This window comes from Balaenoptera ricei, chromosome 18, assembly GCF_028023285.1.
Source record: "Balaenoptera ricei isolate mBalRic1 chromosome 18, mBalRic1.hap2, whole genome shotgun sequence".
Lineage (NCBI taxonomy): Eukaryota > Metazoa > Chordata > Mammalia > Artiodactyla > Balaenopteridae > Balaenoptera > Balaenoptera ricei.
The window spans coordinates 71091837-71112303 of record NC_082656.1 but is presented as its reverse complement, the minus strand read 5'-3'; the positions used below and the strand labels follow the sequence as shown (position 1 = coordinate 71112303).

General features: G+C 41.6%; 1 protein-coding gene across 5 annotated transcripts in view; it reads right to left on the bottom strand.

The window, feature by feature from the left end:
- Window positions 1-20467, bottom strand: part of MBNL2 (muscleblind like splicing regulator 2) — a 158475-nt gene that overhangs the window by 38841 nt on the left and 99167 nt on the right. For all 5 annotated transcript variants that reach the window (XM_059903140.1, XM_059903143.1, XM_059903142.1 and 2 more), the window contains exons 3-5: window positions 14683-14847; window positions 6507-6707; window positions 3113-3376 (exon numbers count right to left, since the gene is read on the bottom strand). In XM_059903140.1, the coding sequence (XP_059759123.1) occupies window positions 3113-3376; window positions 6507-6707; window positions 14683-14847 (630 nt within the window). The remainder of the gene's footprint in view (window positions 1-3112; window positions 3377-6506; window positions 6708-14682; window positions 14848-20467) is intronic.

The window sequence follows — 20467 nt, the reverse complement described above, 5'->3', positions numbered from 1 at the left end:
TCTAGGAAACTATGGTAACTAAATACACTGACATCCACTGCAACAACATCTGTGCATCTTGATGAAGATGATGTGAAAATGCACAGAAAGGCACATAGAGGAGTCGAATCTTGATTAAAAGATACCGGGCTGTTTGTGTAAATGGCCAGTTCTTCTCTTATCTCCATCAACCCAGGTCATCTACCATTGACATATTCTAGGTGCATTGTTCCTTCAGTGATTGAAGAACATATTGACTGCAGATGTTAGAATTGGTACTTCTAGGTAACAGCCGGATAAATCAAGGCTCAGATAAATTCAGGGCTCAGCTGTAAAGGTCACTATTAGCACCAGTGTTTTTTTGTATTTAACAGGTATTTGAGGTATAGGGACTAAGTTTTTCATAGTCCCAGAACCTCGTCTCATATTCCAGTGGCCAGAGATGGCCATCGTGATCCAGGCTGAGCCAATCATGGCATGCTATTACTCTCACCACAGGACAACCACCAAAATGACCCTGGTGGCTCTTTTTTTTTTTTTTTTTCCTAATTAGAGATGGTATCGAAGATACTATTTTTGTCTCTTGTCAGGAGATGTAAGAATGTGTCCCTACAGGTGTCCAAAGCCATGGTCAGTGTTGTCTGGAGAAGCTGATCTTAGAGAGTGGAGCTGATATACCAAGAGAAGCAGAAAAAAAGAAAAGCGAGAGACCTACTGGTTTTCAAGTTTCTGGATCCATCTACCCCTGAGCCCTATTTTACCTCTACTCTCGTGGAGGGCACTAAATGATCTAGTAAAGTTTTTGTCTCTTGCAACCAGAGTTCTGATTAGCCTTGGGGGTATCCTTGATACCTAGTTATGATTTATAACATTCGCTTAAGGTAAAAACGCGTTCTTTGTGCCCAACGATCAACACACCAGTTAGAATAAATTTGGGCTGGCCTGAAAGAATGATTACAATGAAAAACATTTTACTTCTCGGTAGGATGAGATCTTCACTAAGTGGATGGTAAGATGGATTCCACACTGCAGAAGTGTATAGAAGACCTCATTTGCTCTCTTAAAAGAATTCCTTTTTCATCAGCATTCAGTGACCAATTTATTCTCATCTCCCCTACAGGTCCCTCACTCCCTGCTCCTAATTATAATCAGTTTCGAAAACCACTCTTTTATGAGAACAAAAAGGGGAGAATTCATCTATATTGTCCTGACTTTCTTATGTGGATGCATACATTCCCACACATATAGAAACTCACACACAGAGAAATCACTGTTACGTCCAGTGATGAAAAAACACTAAAGGGACGAGGACTCTGAGAAGAAACAGTGAGAGAGATGAAGGACTCAGTGCTCAAGATACTTGGAAATAAGCTGAGATTGGAAAGGTCTGAATAAGCACACAGGCCACGCTAAGCGGTGATGACGTAAGGGCAGGCTCTGTTCCTCTCTGCACGCCTGTTGCTTATCACTGGGCCAGGCCTTATAAACATGTGTGGAGGGAATTCCCTGGCGGTCCGGTGTTTGGGACTCTGTGCTTTCATGCCGAGGGCCCAGGTTCAATCCCTGGTCAGGGAACTAAGGTCCTGCAAGCTGCGTGGTGTGGCCAAAAATAAAATAAAATAAAAAATAAAACGAATCATTCTCTAAAAAAATAAAATACAATGAATCATTCTCTAAAAACAAAAATTTGTGGAAAGAATGTTGAGTAATATGAACTTGGTGTATAACAGCTACCCTTGCATTCTGATCGCCTGATCAGTGTATGAAGTGGTGGTCGCTAGTTAGAACAATGTGTTTTAAACTATACCTTTCATCCCTGAAGCCATATCTGTCTTTCGCAAGGGATGACTGGCCACTGAGTCTTTCCTGCCCCCCTCCACCCCGGACCCCATTATGCATTTCCATTGTGTCATGGAGGAGCATTATCGCCATCACTAAACTCCAAGCTCCCCGAGGGCAAGGAAAGCTGCCTGATTTATTTTTTCCAGCCAGCAAGTGCCTGATGCACGGCAGGTCTCATTATATAATATGTTTTGAATGAATGGACGCCCAGTGCCTATCATATATTAAAATAGACTTCTGTCAAGCCAGAGATCTCACATGAAAACAAATTAATTCTACAGGCCAGTGCGGTGGGTTCTCAAACTTTGCTGCACACTGGAATCAACTGGGAGCTTCTAAATAAATAAAGAAAGAATAAAGAAAGAAAGAATAAAGAAAGAAAGCCCCTGCCCAGGCCACATCCAAACTAATTAAATAAGAAACTTGGGGGAAGGGACTGATGTTAGAACCTTTCAAGATCCCTCAGGTAATCCCAGAATACAGCTAAATTTAAGTGTTCTAGGTAGGGGCTTCTCAAATGTTACTGTGTATACAAAACACCTGGGGATATTTTAGAATTCGAATTCAGAGCCCCAACGTCTGGGGTGGGGCCTGAGCCAGGACAGCGGCTCAGGGACCTGAGGCTGGGTTCCAGGCCTTTTTTTTTTTTTTCCGAGCACCAGCCCTACAGCTCCATCTTCAGCTGTTTCATGACTTGATGTTCTGCATAAAATTTCATTTAGGGAGAGAGTGTTTGCAGCATGGCCTTTGCGATAAGTGACAGAAGAGGGACAAAAGATGGGGGTAGGGAAGAGCCGGGCAGGGGGGCCGCCGGCCGCGGGCTCCTGGCTCCGGGCTGCTCTCTCGGGAGCGCTGCGGGTCATGCGCAGCCGCCGCCGCAGGCCTCCCGCCCTGTTTCCCTCTCTCTCTGTCTGTCTCTCTCTCTCGCTCTCTCGGGCTCTGGGCCGCCTCCCTGGTCCTTCCCGCTCTGCGAGGAGCCCGGGCCGGTTCCGCCCGTGTCAGGTCTCCGAGCAGAGCTGGGCGTGGGGAAGGGCGCTCGCACCCGCCCCGCGTTCCCTGCGCCCGCCTGAGGGATTTACTTATTGTGCTGCAGAAGGGAAGGAGGGAGGGACAGAACAGAACAAAACAAAACAAAACGGGGGCAACCGAGACAGGACGTAGGCAGCGGAGCAGCGGGAACAGCAGCCGTCCCCGCTCCCAGCGGTCTGGGGAGCGTGCGCGTCCCCGCGCGGAAGGCGCGGCTCCGGGCTCGCGGGCCGGGAAAGGTGCGCGGCGCGCGCGCCCCACTTACCATGACTGTGGCCGCGGCCGCGGCTGCCTGGGCGGCCACCGCGGCCTGGTTGGCTTGGTGCTGCGCAGCTTTGATTTTGGCCTGCAAGTGTGCAGGAGGGTGAAAATATTTGCATTTCTCCCTCATGCAACGCCCCTTTATGTAATCCATACAAACGGTTACGGTGTTGTCGTTTGTGTCGATCATGGTGCTGTCGGCGGGGTGTGCAAAGCGGCAGTCAGTCTCTCCCCGGGCACAGTTTCCTCGCTGGAACTCCCTGCAGACCTAGGACACGGGGAGAAGAGCACACGATGCAGAAGGAGGCCCCAGGGCCGCCGGGAACTACCTCTGCGAGCGCAGCCACGATGTAAAAAAAAAAAAAAAAGAAAAGGAATAAATGCCTTTCCTTTCTTTTAATGGTGGCTTTTGTGCCATTTACAATAAACATTCCATTATCCAGGACTCAAGTAACTGGAATCCCGGGCAAAATAATTTGAGTTTTACTTCGCCCTCTTTTCTGGGGTAAGAATCTATATTAAGAAAGTCAAAATCTGCAGTTAAATCAACAAGGCCCCCATTGTTCTTGGGATTTATTTATTTATTTAGAGAAGGAAAGGAGGGAGGGAGGGAAGGAAGGAAGAAAGGAAAGAAAGACTAGTTTATTATATATATATATATATATATAGTAATTTGGAGAGTTTATATATATGTGTGTGTATATATATATACACACACGTATATAAAATTTGGACGTCTATATATAGCCACATCTTCTTCTACCATGACAACTCTGGGATTTTACAGGTTTTTTATGTGGAGGGATTATTTCACCAAAGATCAAGCCACAAGGTCATTGCTGCACAACTGCTAAAAGAATAAGGCGACGTGACAAACTTGTTTCTCCTCTCTGAGGATGGGAAGTGGGGCTGGAGTGAATGTGAATACTCCCGTTTTCCCATAGGTCTCTCCTGCTCCACAAAGATAACGTATGCTTATACTCATAAATTAGAAGAACTACGATATCTAAGACACCAAAACTTTCATTTAAGTCACAATATTATTATTTCTGACAGCACAGAAAGAAGGTAAAAATACAAAATAAAACGGAGAGAAATATGGGAAGAGATAAAGGGAAAGAAGTAAAAGGAGGGAAGTAGGATAGAGTTTGAAGTGTTGATGTATTGTTTCTTTTTTTTATTCCTTAACCCTTAATTATCCTGAAATCTCAAGTAACTGCAATGCTCCATCCTCTGAGAATTCTCGTGGATCAGGAGTTTACTGTTTAAAGAAAATTTTCTTTGGAATTTAAAGAGTATTCTTAACCTTGCCCTAAATACCGATAGCATCAAGTAACACAAATAACATATATACATAATACTTATATTTATAAATATCATTATCGTGGAAGAATTACTAGTAAAATTGTAAGTTATTTTCTTCTCAGGCTCCACATCCAAAGTTGATGTGCTCAAGTGGTGGTTCACATCTTTATCATTAGTGACATTACAGGAAGGGTCACTGACATGACATTCAAGCCTTGTAAGAGTCAAAAGTACTTGGGAAATACAGTTTCACTGACCAGTGACCAAGCGAGTTTAAAGGGTAAACAGATAAATCACAAAATTATTAATTGTTTCCTTCTACTTTGGATATTATCCAACATTCCATCTTTAGCTCATAAAATGTACAAAATAAAAATTACTAAACTGTTCCCACAGATTCTGAGTATGCCTCCCTCTGTAAGTGGAATGACTCCAGGCTAAGACTGCATTGGGGTGTAGAGTAGCCATCAGGCATTTACCAAGGGGCTCTGTGTGCAGCTGACTTCATTCCTGGTTTGAAATGAATTGCAAGCTGCTTTGCTAAAGTCCTCGTGAATCAGTTTTACATATGTCTTTGTCTACCAATCCTGTAGGGAAGGACAACTTGTTCCCAACTCAGCTGATTTAATTTGTTTTCTAAACCACACGGTCACGTACTGAACACGAAACCTTCATGGGTCCACCAGGTGGAGCCCCAAACACTTTTCCAGTCCCATGAAAGGTCTGTTCAATATTCACAGGGTTAGTCTTGATCAAAACAGTAGCGATGGGAGTTTATTGTCTTTTCATTTGGGGATCTATATACTCCAGATGGAAGCTGATATTAGGCAACATTTTATCATTTTCAATATTTATTGGGTAAATATTTAAACAAATGCACATTGAAAGAACATTCTCAGATGATCCAAGATAAAGCACAGTGTACATTCTAACCATACATATATATCACCTAACAACTAACTGGTGGTTGAATTAAAGGAACTCTTTGAAAAATCTATCAGACCCTTTACACACCCATATACAATGCTCTATTAAATGTCATAGGATACAGTAGTTAAGATGAATGGATGAATGCCCTAACTGATTAAAGAGAAATTTTACCTAGTAAAGTACAGCTGAGTTGGTTTGACTCATGACTTAAGAATTATGTTTTATAAATATATGAATTTTTAAACTTTTTATTTTATATTGGAGTATAGTTGATTAACAATGTTGTGATAGTTTCAGGTGTACAGCAAAGTGATTCAGTTATACATATACATGTATCTATTCTTTTTCAAATTCTTTCCCCATTTAGGTTGTTATATAATATTGAGCAGAGTTCCCTGTGCTATACAGTAGGTCCTTGTTGGTTATCCATTTTAAATATAGCAGTGCGTACCTGTCAATCCCAAACTCCCTAACTATCCCTTCCCCCCCACCCTTCCCCCCCTGGTAACCACAAGTTTGTTCTCTAGGTCTGTGTTTTCTTGACTTTTGTAGATCACTTGAATTTAAGTTAAAGAAAATATCTCAAATCAATAATTAGATTTTCCCAGGCTCCAGTTCCCCCTGTTTACCTCTACGTAACTGGGGCTGATATCCTGGAACACGCTAGAGCAGCCGTACTAGTTCTTCAAATACTGAAATATGATCATACCACTTGGTCAGTAGTCATAGTGCTACGTCCTCCCACCCGTGTCCCTGACCGTCCCCCTTGTCCTGGCTGCTGGCCTCCTAACCTGCCCGTTACCAGACCTTTCCAGGATCCAGCAAAGGTTCATGCCTGGCGCAGCTGGAGCCCTTGGGAGCCATCTTCGTGGCCTGCCTAGTGATTGATTCAATGTTCCATTGGTTGTTACATATTTTGGCCCTGGACACACATTCCACACAACAGATTTTTGTTTGTATTAAACTTATTCTTTTCCCACAGACTAATTTCCTTTCTACTCGACCTTAAATTCAAACAATAGAATTATGAATGCATGGCTTTTAGGTGAATGTGTGTGCATGGCTGTTTTGCAAGACTGAGTTAATATCTTACAAGCATTCACTTACATAGAGGCACGGTTCTACCACAGATGCATCTCAAACCACAAATATAATTGAAGTACCTCCAGTTTGTCAGTCCTGAGAAGTTTCTGAGTTGCAGTTGAGCCCGGGACGGTGACAGGTGGACTTCCGGGAACAATAACAGGTGTGGTGGGTAGAATTTCCGTTGGGACTAAGCCAACTCCAGGGGTTACCGGCGCTAAGTAAGGAGCAAAGCTAATCGCCGTATTTGTCCCTATTGCGGGACCTACAGGAAAAGTGGGCTGTTAAAAGAAGATAACACAAGACAAAGATTCCTTTAGAAGAAAACTTTTCAAAATCACCAGCAAGTGTCATTTGAGCAAAATTCATTCATTGCATACAAGACTCTTTGTGTTAGTTGCGTAGGTCAATGCTGAACTGTGAAAATTCATTAAGCTTCTCTGTTTTTTGCTTAATAAAAATGAAGTCCATACAGATCCTCTCTTCCCCAAACCGTACAAACACATGGGAGAACATCATAGAAACCTAACCACAGGGACCAGGTTAAACTTTTATTCCCATGAAAGTGTTCTCAAGAAAAGAAAAGAATAACTTCACTCTAATTGCTCATCATTCCAAACTATTGACTGTTACAACAAGAAGGCAGTCGAACTTAGGGAATGCTGACTCATAATCTTTGATTTCTCCTACGTGTCTCTCAAAGGGAGAGGAAGAAAGAAAAACCCTTGACTATAGACTGATTTTCAGACTGACCAAGTTTATACACTCTCAAAAAGTGGGGATTATTTGGTATTTTATTTTGCTAAGATTTACCAGTATGTTTCCATATTCTATCACTAGCATATATAACCCCAAAATTCATAGGCAGCTTTCATCTAGACCTGCTGTTTCTTGCTCTAGCTCAGCTATGTCTAGATCCAATCTTCCTTTCCTGAAAGGTGGGACGGAAGGGCTTGAACTTTTCCATTGGCCATTAAAAGTTGCTTTGGTTTCCCAGGTCACAAAATCAGCGCAGCAGTGATGAAGGCATAGAGTTCCTTACTAAACTTCTCTATCACTATACTCTTTGTCCAGGGATAAGAAGAAATATATTAGAGGGTTGACGGGATGATTGTTTTCAAAAGCCTCACCTGAAAATATGCCTTTCAGAAAGGAAATAATGCACATTTAAGAGAACAACAAACTTGGTTTCACTTTTAAAGAGCCAATGTTAAAAATGTACATTTAAGAGAACAACAAACTTTTGCTTCACTTTCAAAGAGCTGATGTTAAAAATTTAAGATGCTAAAGATTTTTCTTAGAATAAACTTTGCAGTGGAGTGAATTGGACCTGAATAGTTTTTGTTGGTTTTGTTTGTTTTTAGTTACTGGATGACTTTTACCCTATTTATTTTTAGGATATTTTAGGTATTTGCAATCACATGTTAATGCAATTTTCTCATATTGAACTATGTGGTTGGCCATGTCATGCTACTTCTCTATTTGTACATTGTGGGTAACATTCTTGTTGTCTATTTATAGCTCTGAGTTGTTGAACATATGGGAAAAATAATAATCTGTGTGTATTAAGTTTTTTGTTGACAGCAATAATGGAAAAATATCTTTTACAAACGATGATGTTAGAAAGCAGTGAATTATTAATAGTTTGTGCGGGGAGTTCTTGGAGAGGCTGAAAGGCTTCACTGAAGTGGCTGGTCGGGGGAGGGATGGAAGAGGTGATTCTAATGGTCTTAGAGGGCTGCTGCTGCACTCTCACGAGGGGCTCTTAGATCTTTATGGCTCTGACATAAAATTCACTTTGGGGGAAAGTTGCTTCATGAGGTCTTATCATGGGAAATTGATGGCAGTTAGGATTTTTTTTCTTCCTTGACTTTCTACAGAGTTTTATACATGAATGTTTTCCATTTTCAACCCATTTGAGTCATAATTATAGAACGCTGTGGTTTTCAGTAACTGTAGCTTTTATAATTTAGTACCGTTGAAAAGAAGCCAAGTGATTTAAATGGTATAAGGGCTCTATAATGTTAGGATTTAAGAAAATCAATTCTGAAAGGTCATAAATCACAACAGATCAGTGATTCAAAGAACCAGCTATATCAGAAATGCCTGAGGGGAATTTCATAAATAGAGATATCACAAATTTTGACTCAATATGTCTGGGCAGGGTCCTTGAGATTTGCATTAAAAAAAATTTACTACATGATCTGATGTGCAGCCCAGTTTGGGGACAACTGTCATAGATGAGGAGTGAAAATAAATATTAGGAAAAACCAGTACTAGTAGTGTAATTTAATCTAGAGACTAATGATCGAAGTAAACATTTAGAAACTAGAGCCCTCCCCACATCTCCATTTTTGACTTTCTGTTGAAGCAAATTCCCAACCTCCCTCCCTTTTAGATAATTTGAAGCCTGGGTCAGTGTAGGGACACACATTCAGGTTGTACCTTGACTGTCAATGGGCTGTCAGAACCTCAAAACCCATTTCCCAAAACCTTTTTGGATATCAACAAATCTCTTGCCATTAGCCAAATTTTGTTCCTTGTTCATCTAATTTAATGGTCGAAAATGAATGTTGCAGTTTGTTTTATTGATGATAGCTGTAATATAGGTCACAGATAGTATTATTTAAAAGTAAAAACACAAATATTAGACAAAGGGAGACAGGAATTCAAAATTCTGAGCTCGGCCAGTTATTAATCTTTACCCTGGGCAGGAAATCAACCTCTCTGAACTTTAGTTTTCTCATCTGCAGAAGGGAAGTAAAGCTACTTAGCTTAAAGACTTGGGCTGAGCAAGGTGTTAGTTCTCTCTTATAATACTTCGCACGGTTGGAATGCAAGAAATAGCAGCTATCATTAGTAGTGTAAAAATCAGTATTAATAAAGGTTTTTTTCCCCAAAATTGTCCATTGATTCTATAACAGGAATGTAGTCAGGATAGCAATATAATAATAGAGGTATAAAATCTTACTAAATGATAGCAAATACCTTCTTTATTTTGAAATATAGGTTGGGAAAGTCTGTATTTTCTTTCATGTGAAAGTTAAAAGTTCATAGGCTTTATGAAGATAGATTCAATTAGATATTTTCCCTTTTTTTTAATCTAGAGTGTTTTTTGTTGAAGTTGAATAGTAAAAAAAAAAATACAGTTATGGTAATTTTCAGAGATGGGCACTATATTATTATTATTATTATTATCATCATTGGCAGTAATACCTTACATCTGTGAAAGGTTCGGCTGTTTTCAAAGCATTCTCACACACGGTGTCTTCTTTAATCTTCTCGATACCCGCGAGAAGCAAGCGTGGCAGCGAGAACGGCACAGTCTTCCAGGTGAAAGCAATTTAGAGTAGAGACTACATGGATTGCCCAAGGTCAGCGCTGCCGAGGCAGAGAGTCAAGGCAAAGCACCCAGGACCCCTGGCTCCCAGCCTGGGACTGTTTTCACTCCTCTGCACTTACTAGATTTCGTTGGTAATTTCTTAAAACAGAAGAGGGAACAAAAACACGAGTTGCCCTTACAGACGTAAGCGTACAGAGTGAGCATTGGCGAGGAGCCGTGTCCCACAGTCAGCCAGGGCCTCCCGCAGGCAGGAGGTTAGGGCTGCTCTGAACAGCTGCCTGGAAAAGTGGGTCTCAGATCCTGGATTCAAGTTAAAGTCTCCAGGTGGCGTTGAGGCTGATGTCTGAACTTGAGTCTGAGTTGGTAGCTAAGAGAAGGGCAGCACCTCCAGGTGACTCTGCTGCTGGAAGGCCACGAGCTAGGGCTTGGGAGAACCGACCCCGCGGTTCCTGCAGGAGGGCTGTTGCCAGGTGGTCTGAGACGAGATCCATTTGGTCCTCCTCATCTCTCAGCACTAACTGCAGTGAGAGAGGCCAGAGGACAAGAGCTGCAGAGAGTCTTCGGGAAGAAAATCGTGTCCGAGATGCTGGTCTTGCCATCTTCGCTCTGGACTTCACCCCACGTGCCTGTGTTTCTCACTCTCCACTCTTCCTTCTCAGTACCTTACAGCAGTAGGTCCGGGTTCAAAGATCCCACACTCACATGTGCACACACGCTCTTTGATATTTTGTAGTGGCGAGGAAGGATCAGGGCTGGGGAGGAACGACTAAGTGGCCTGAGGTATTTTATGGCTCTAAAACGTAGTCAATTGACTTTTTAAAACAAGAGCGTGAGAGCTCATACATTTAGAAAGCTCTGACTTCAAACGGTAGGTATTTGGCACTCAGACTGAAAGGCCTAAAACATGGCATCTCTTAAGCCTTCTCCCTTTACTCCCAGAAGCATCTCTGGAGCACAGAATACTCAACACTAGACCTTGCCCCCAAGGACTGGATTGCATAGGCTCTTGAATCCCTGTCCTACTAAAGGCTACCCACCTGCTGCTTTATCTTGAGTGTACGTGGGAAGGTTGTGTGGGAGGTGAGGGGTTGGGGGCAGTGTGCTGGGAAGGGAAGGGAAGGGAAGGAAGAATTGCTGTTACACTCTGTTAGGAATTGGAGAAAGAAAAACTGCTAGGGGGAATAAGGTGAATGAGACTTTTCAAATGTAATGAATTTGAGACAGAAGAGGAAAGAATAGTTTGCATTTTCATTCATTCAATAAATATTCATTGGTGGTACAGACATGGTGCCAGAACACTGTGTCTACATTTATTGAACTTAAACCCTAATGGGGAAGAACAAAGAAATAAAATGACAATTCATTTTTATGGATAAGCAGAAATGAGGAGGCATCACTGGTAATGACAGAGATTGGTGGTGGGTCGCAGGGGATAGAGTTGGAGTCCTTATGAATAAGATGAAGTTAAAACGTGAAGAGTAGTGGGAAACTTCCGGCAAAAGCAAAGGCCTTGAGGCAAACAAGAGCTCTGTGTGTTCACAGAACTGAAAGTTTGGTTTGGTCTCAGTGGATAAAGGAAGAGTGGCCCAGAGTGAGTTGGTGAGCTGGGAAGGGACCTGATCACAGATGACACTATAGATAAAGTCAAGGTTACATGTTTAGGCTTTGTCTCCAGTGAAATGGGAAAGCATTGAAGGGTTGTAAGAAAGGCCTTTACAAGGCCTTTATATGATGCCTTTATGTGTTTAAAAGAGTCCTCCCGTTGCTGTGTGCAGGATACATTGGAATAAAGCAAGAGTGGAACTTGAGAGATTAGGAGGGAACAGCTTATAAAGTATTTTGAAATACTTGATGGCGGCTCAGACGAGGGTGCTGGGAGAAGAAGTAGATGGGCTTGAAGGCACATATGACAGGATTTGCTGATGAACTGGATGTGAGAGAATCTGCTTGGTTTTGGTTTGAAACTGCTGGTTGCACATACTGAGATGGAAGTGTAGTAGAATAAAACAATGGGTCTTGAACATGTCAAGTTCCTGTGAGAAATTTGAAGGTGAGTCCAGTAGGGAGCTGGATACCTGAACCTGGGACTCAGAGGAGAGGTTTGGACTGGGAACGTGCATTTGGGAGTTCTCAGCCTGTAGATGATTCAGAGCCATGGAAATGGATGAGACCATGAAGGAGAGGGTACATGAGAGAGGGGTCCAGTACTGGGAACATCAATGTATAGCAGCCTCAACATATAATAGAGGAAAAGAATGGGCAATGGAGACAGAGGAGGAAGGAACGATCAGAGAGCGAGGGGTGCTCCGCAAAGGAGAGATTGATTGCATGTTACTAAGAGGTCGAAAGAATACAATAAAAGCAGAAGTGCCCATTGGTTTAGCAACATGGAGGTCACTGGTGAGAGATTTCAGTGGATGGGTTCAGGGGAGATGGGAGACAAAGGGAGTGGAAAAAATATGCATAGCTCTTTAGAGAAGTTTACCTAAGAAGGAAACCGAAAAATGGAGGGGTGCTGGCTACTTTATGTTTATCAATTTCTTTGTCTTAAGCAATTTCTGCATGTATTAGTTTCCCGTGGCTGGTTTAACAAATTCCCACAAAGCTGGTGGCTTAAACAACATGCATTTATTCTTTCATAGTTCTGGAGGCCGAAAGTCTGAAATCAGTTTCATTGGGCCAAAGTCAAGATCATACTCCGTCTGGAAGCTCTAGGGATGAATCCATTCTTTGTCTCTTCCATTTTCTGGTGGCTGCTGGCATCCCTTGGTTAGTGGCCACATCACTCCAGTCTCTGCCTCTACGGGCACATTGCCTTTCTCCTCTTCTGTATGTGTGTCAACTCTCCCTCTGACTCTCTTATAAGGATGCTTGTGATTGCATTTATTCCAGGAGAATTTCCCCATCTCAAGATGCCTAGCTTAATCACATCTGCAAAGACCCTATTTCCTTGTAAGGTGACCTTTACATTTCCAGGTACCTTTGAGGGCCATTATTTGGCCTACTACCTTGTATTAGGTCACTAATTCATTCCTGAGGCTCTGAAGTTATTTGTTTGTAGAGTTAATGATTTTTAAGTTTATTACATTTTTTGTTCTAATTTTTCTTGAGATTTAAAAACCTCTATTAAAATACTTAAATGTAATATCCCTTCTTCACAGAGTAATCGTGATTATTGTCTTTAATTAATATATGAGACAATACATAAACATAACTTTCAAAGAAAATTCAACTAATAGTTTATAACAGGAATGGAATTTTCTTATTAACATTGCCATTATTGGGTACCAGGGTCAATCCTTACAAATTCTAAGTAAATAAGAAGTGAATGATTAAAACGATGTAATACACTGTTGCTATGTTGACCTAGGTGGTTCTAAATTTATTCCCATAGACATCATTTAATATGTATAATTAAATTATTTTAGCATTTAGGTAATGTAATAGAATAATTTATATGTGTATATCAATAAAGAGAACCATAAATTATACATGTGAATGGTTTTAAGTAGATCCACTTAAATGCCTGTATTTGGTGTTAAATGTGTTCAGCACTCTACCTGTGTTGTCCTTACATCTAGGATAACTCCTACTCATCCTTTAGGATGTACTTATTTGGGACTTCCTCCAAGCAGCCTTTCCTGCCTCATCCAAAATCATAATTCGCTGGGCCTGAATCTTACGTTGCCTTTTCCTTGAGTCTGTCTACACCCACAAGACTGTAGCTGATTTATCTTGGAGTCCCCTGCACCTGCACTTTTTTATTTTTACTCTGGGCAGAGCTGGTTCCTGGCTACTTTGTGCCACTATTCTTGGGCAGAAACCTGGAGACAAGCAGAATTGCCAAAAATCTGCCCAGATTCTCTCCTCTTCCTGGACCAACCCCACCTTCCCCATCTCATCTCATGGACGCACAACAAGAAAATGTAACTCCCTGGTATCTATCCCTTTTCATTTAGCAGCTTTCAATAACATAGAATTTTCATACAATAAGGACTGATTTTTAAACAATCATCTCTTGTGTATGCACCTTTTTTTAAAAAAGAGCAAATTTCACTCACTTCACTGGCTTTGTTTTTTAAAAAATTAGCTTGTTTTTGACAAAAAATTTACAAGTGTAAATGAAATTCACTAAAGCCAAAAAATGCACTCCTTTCCCTCAGGGCCTCATTCCTAGAGCAATTTCCAGACCTTTAAGGAAGTACTTTCAAACACTGTGAAATCAGGGAGAAAATATGACACAGTACGTATTTGTAGACTGAATTCCCTGGGCGTTTAATCCTGCGGGCCTTGCCTCAGCTCCTGCACCCTTTGCAGGCCTCTGAGACGGGAGGCGTGGGTGGCTTAGGCAGCCCTCCTTCAGGCCTCTGCCAGGCTCCAGGGGGAGCAGACTGCAGAAAGCGCCCTGGTCAAGATGTCTGAGGTCCAGGCTCAGCTCCACAACTGATTAGCTGCAGGACATTGGGTAAATCCATTAACTTCTGTGGTTTCATTTTCCCCTTCCTTAAAATGATACCATTGAACTAAATAATCTATCTGTTGCATTGCTAATAATGTTTTAGGCATCAGAATCTCTTCTTTGCATAGATCATCAATTCATACTCTAAATGAGAACGTAGAACCATTGCCCTTCTAAGATGGTTCAAATATGGAGGTTACTGGTGAGAAAGAGTTGGAGTGACACAGATTTCCCAGATATTGTTTAGAAATTGTCTTTGCCTACGGTTTCTACATGCGTTTTTCCATTTAAATAATCTAAAAACGCCTATTTTCAGCATCTAGTTAGCTTCAAAGCTATTTGCTTTAATGGTAGCCAAAGAGACAAAGTAGGGGGACACCATTTTAGGTCAACATGGCCTTGCCTGTACCAACACTTTAATCATCAAGCCCATCATGAGATGCAGTGTACTCACCACTGGATGAAGTGGGGTTCCTGGAAACATAAATTGCATCTGCTGGGCAAGCATTGCTGCTGCAGTTTTTTGCTGGATCAAATTGTTCCTCCCGTTAATTTCGAGTTGAGTTTTTAAATGTGTTGGAGGGTGAAGATACTTGCAGTTCTCTCTTGAACAACGGCCCTGGAAGAAAGAGTTTTTGTTTTAGGACTGTCATAAGTAGCTTTCAACTCTGTTGTCAACCATTTAACAATCATTCCTTATATACGAAGGTGTGTATCTGTGTGTGTGCACACGCGTGCACACGTATGTTGGAACATACAAGGGGTGAAGGCATTACAAGGCATTAGATGATTATCAGCCTTGCTCAGACCTGTTGAACAGAGAAGCTTCCTGAAATGTTGTTGTTTTTAGTGGATTCTAACTCTGACAAAAGACCCTAAGGAAACGTGAGTGCTGAGAGTAAAGTCGGACCCTTCTAGGCAGTGTGGAAAGCCAGCAGAGGAGCATATTTATTGTGACTTATCAAAAGGAAGCTTTGAACTTGCTAAACGTTGGTTTGTGCTGGAGTGATGACAAAATGTGAATAATTATGCGCCACATTTGTGCAGCAGGGAAAGTAATCAGAAGGTCTTGAAATGTGTGCTCCAGGGTGGCTGAAGACACCCCTAAATCAAATGATTGAAGAAGAGGCGGTGGTAGAATAGGAGCAGACATTTCTTAGTAACTGATGCACAGGTGAAATTTCCAGGCATGAACTCAGATAATCACCTGCAACGGAGCAGTTTGCTATAATACATGAAAGCTGCAGCCCATGTCCCTGCCCCACTCCCGTGACAGTTGTATAAAATTAAATGTCACCATATGAGGTAGTGAAGAGTGTTTACAGCTGAAGTAACATCGGGATGTTAAAGCTGGCAAAGTGAAAAAAAAAATTAACTAGGTGACAGGTGTGCCTAAAACCAGTCTTGAAGAGTAATCACAAATGGTAGTGTTCATACTGAATTCCCAAGTTTTCAAAACTACCAACTGAGAGAATCATGTTGATGTGTGAATTATGCAATTTCTGGAGAAAGAATAACGAACTGCGTTAACCAGTATGGGGGTTGTCATTCCCTAAAGAATTAGTCTTATTTGCAACCAAGAAAAGAGAATATGGGTTTGTTTACCAAATATAAAAGTAATTTTAAAAAGCAAGCTGGGTGGATCTGGGCAAACAAATTTGTTTATAGTCATCCTAATTCTAAACATCTGGAGTTCGCACGCTGCCCCCTGCTCATTTCAGCTGCACTTGTGGTGGCGCAGGCTCCCTCCCGAATGTCATCCTCCTACGCTGCCGCGGAGAAGGGCAGACAGGGGTCCTGGGCTCAGCTTGGTGCTCTGCACTCATCAACCCGCGTTAGCAGCATGAGAGGCTGTGCCGCCCTCTGTAGGGAGGACGCAGAGGTGGGCACCGGGGACCCCAGAAGGAATGGGTCACGTTTCTGCTAAAGTTATTCTGTAACAATGGGCAAGGTCAGCATGTCTCCTTAGGCTCAAGTTCATATTGTCGATGTTTCATTCAGCATCCTAAGGGAGGAAACAGACATCTTGGGTCAAGTACTAGAAGGTCCACTGTTAAAATACTGGCAAACTGGACCCACAATTTAAAATAATCCACTTTGTTGTACACCTGAAACTAACACAACATTGTTAATCAACTGTACTCCAATACGAAATAAAAAGTTAAAAAAAAAATAATCCAAGTCAAAGCAGTCTAGGAATCTCTTTCTCTCTCCATCTACTTCTGTCTGCAGATTTTTAAGGTAAAGTTTTAATCCTAACTTTACTTTGCTCATTGTTTTGTGATGTCCTAGGTTCCCTCCGGCCCTACCAACCTGCTTCAGGCATGCCTTATTTTACTTCTCTTTCTGTCCTCCCTTGACAGTTGCCCAAGTCTCTGGATTTTCTAAAATAAAATCTCTGAGAAAGCATTCGGATTGGGCTAGCTCCTAGAGCACAGGAATGTGACCAGTCTCTGGGTTGGCTGCCTTATGTCAGGTGTCCAAATACATTCTTATCATCTATTGTGGGAGGTGGTCACGGCACGTAGTTACTGCCCATCATCAGGGGTGGAGGAGAATTGAACAGAGTGACATTTCTTGTATAGAGGATAAGTCTCCCCAGGCTTCTCTCTGACAAACTCAGTTCAAACTCTCTTCAAACACAGTTAGTTCACTTGGAAGATGACACCCAGAGAGGCTCACGTATACAGGGTACACGTATGGGCCTATGTGCACAAATGTACAAAGGGCCTCATGTGGGGATTTGGGAAAGCAGAGTTCCATAGAATGGAGTTGGAGTTTGTGAAACATCCACACTTCTACCAGTTTGGCTATTATATTTTGCTCGTCCATATAATTGTCAATTTGATCATTAGTCTTCTAATGTAATGCTTTGTAGCTTCAGGTAAAAATTTCGATTAACCTGGAAACATATGGTTTTTTTGTTAATGCTGTCATCTCTTTTTTTTTTTTTAAAGCAAGTTTCTTTTTTTAAAAAAATTATTTATTTATTTATTTATTTATTTATTTATTTATGGCTGTGTTGGGTCTTCGTTTCTGTGCGAGGGCTTTCTCTAGTTGCGGCAAGCGGGGGCCACTGTTCATCGCGGTGCGCGGGCCTCTCACTGTCGCGGCCTCTCTTGTTGTGGAGCACAGGCTCCAGATGCGCAGGCTCAGTAGCTGTGGCTCACGGGCCTAGTCGCTCCGCGGCATGTGGGATCTTCCCAGACCAGGGCTCAAACCCGTGTCCCCTGCATTGGCAGGCAGATTCTCAACCACTGCGCCACCAGGGGAGCCTAATGCTGTCATCTCTTGATACAACTGGGACTCTTCAGGAACTACATAAACTATTTTCAGCCAACGGAACATGATTTACAACATCGAATTAGTAATTTATTGATGGAACCTTCTTTTCCATGAGAATTAATACAATTTCCGACTGTTCTTACTTACACACTTGGAGTGAGGTATATTATTGATTACCCATGTACCAGACAACTTAATCATGGTTATCTCATCTTCTCCTTATAACAGCTGTAATGATCCCTATTTTACAAAACAGCAAATGTACTCAGAAAGCTCAAGAAACTTTCCAAAGGTTATATAATTGGTAAGTGGTAGGGCTGGATTTTAAATCTAGGTTTATCTGACTCAATTACATCACTGTACTAACCTATTTATTAGCAACAGTTAAAATCCAGGGAGGATAAAAATCTAGCATTCTCCTTCATAGAATAATAGGCTACTTAACACAATTTAAAACATAATAGAATATATATGAGGATTTGGGAGTGGAAAAAGATCATTTGCCTGGGTCTGTCTGTCGGAAGGGGGTCAGAGGAGTGGTTAGGCTTACAGGCTCTGGAGGCAGATGCCTGGGCACATAAGTTGGCTCTGCTTTTTCCTACCTTTGTAACTTCGAGCAAATTACTTGAATTTCTTGTATATTGGCGTTTTCGTCTATACAATGAAAATAATTATGGTGTTTTCCTCTAAAGGCTGTTGTAGCATTAGACGAGCTAATACAGGCACAAGGCGTAGAGAATGCTTGGCACGTAGTAGGCACTGGGGAAGCGTTGTCAGCATTACCAAAGCAAGAACAGGCATTTGTATGTCATCTTCTTTATGGTAAGTGCAGGATTACAGATTTAGTTATATTTTGATTGGCTTTTTGTTTCTTCTCTAGAGTAGCTTTTCATTTCAAAACATGATAAAAGCAATCAGCACTTAATTATACTTATTCAAATATCTTATATTTAAAATTATTTTCAAGTCTACAGGATATTTCTGCAAGTATCCATATTTGAGGAGAGAGCCCTGGAACATAGTTCGGTCTAGCATCAATATTTTGAGGGGTGTTGCAGCACAGATGTATGAGGCATACAAATTCAAAGCCTGGGAAACTCTAGGCAGCAGAATTTTAGGAAGGGATACTATAGGACTCTAAAATCCTAAAGGAAACGTTGCTGTCAAAATATAACTATTTGACATGGTAAACAATTGGTAAGGAAGTTTTTGTTAAGGCGTAAGATTTGTCAGGATACGTATCATCGTACAAATACTGTTGATTATCAAAGCAAGTTGTCATAACCCGATGGGAGAGGGCAGTGAGCAGACATGTAAAGCATCTTTGTATATCATTGTGAAACAAAACAGAAGTGTCAAAAATAGTGTCTCCCAATTTTAGTCCAAGAAATGAAGATGAAAATGTCTTGGGAAAGTCTTCCTGTGGCTGCTAGGATTGTTTTTTTTGTTTTATTTTAACTCTTCCTCCCTTGGTTAAACACTGTTTCCGAGAGATAAGAGAGGTAGGGTCGAGCCCCTGGAGAAGGGGACTGGCACAGCTTCTGTGGGATGGAGTGGGAGGGCACCATTCCAGAGTCTTTGTGAAGAATCTTCTAGAACTGGAAAATGGGAGCCCTGGAGGAGTCTAGGCAGATGGTCCCACACCAGGGTCTAATGTGGCGATTGCAGCCCTCAGGGGCTCCGCCCACCCTGGGTGGGATGCAGCAGGTTTAGAAACGACAGGTGGTCTGGATCACACTCACCATTGTTCTTGGTCTATTTCCAGGCTAGGGTCTCATTCCTTCCTTCATTCCACAAATATTTATTGAGACCTTGCTGTGTGCCAGGCCTTGTGCTAAGTGCTAGTTAACTAAAGGTGAGTAAACACAAGATCTGCTGCCTCCCTGCCTGAAGCCTGCAATCAGGTGGTGAAGACGGATATTAGCCAAACAGTGACACAGATAAATGTATAATTATAAACTGTGGTCCCTATTCTGGAGGAAAAGGCTGAGAGAGAATGGTGGGAGAGGGTCAGAACTGAGACTGGTGGCAAAGGAGGGCTCTGAAGAAGTGACATATTTAAACTGAGACCTGAAGGATGAGAAGGAACTTGGCAAGGGAGTGAGTGAGGGCTAAAGTGTGTGTGTGTGTGTGTGTGTGTGTGTGTGTGTATTTGTGTGTTGAGGGGGAGAATACAAAATGAGGACAAAAGGAAGAGGACGTGCTAGGAGAATGTACCATCTGGGGGCCTTCTTGAAGTTTCTCAAAGCTGGAATACAGAAGGGGGTGTGGGTTGCAGTGGGGGGATGATAAGAGATAAAACGGGAAGAAGTAGACTAGAACCAGATAACAAAGAACTTTGGGAGTCAAGTTAAGGGCTATGAACTTCATTGCCACTGAAAGTTTTGAACCAGGAGAAGAGCAAGATCAGATTTATGTTTTACGCTACGTATAAAATCTTACCCAGATTATTAGATTTTGTATCTCTAATGTTGTTATGGTTTGCATTGTTTGGAATCCACTTATTTAAAAACAGTAACAGAATTCTGACGTAGTTTCCATAGGATTTGTGCACTTCATTCTGCTTCCCAAAATAATCTCTACTCCAGGAAAATTTAGTTTAGGGAGGATGGTTAGAAGCAAGTAAGAATTTCAAGCTGAATTAAATGTATTAATATAAGCGACCATGAAAGATTCTAATGCAGAATACCCATGTTGATTCTTAACGGGATGAGGAAAGATGCTGAATAACTGTAATATGTACTTGTCAGAACAACAGATCGGAGCTATGGGAATTACATGGTCATTACATTGCACGACGTGGGAGAGAATAAATGCAGCTTTGGCTAAGAAAAGATTTCAGAATCAGGTTGGTGTGAGAAAGGAAAAGCATAATTGGAAAATGAGGTTTTCCAATTGCTTATTTTAAAACCAGGAATTTTTAGAATCTTTTCCTAGTATGCTCCTAATTGAAA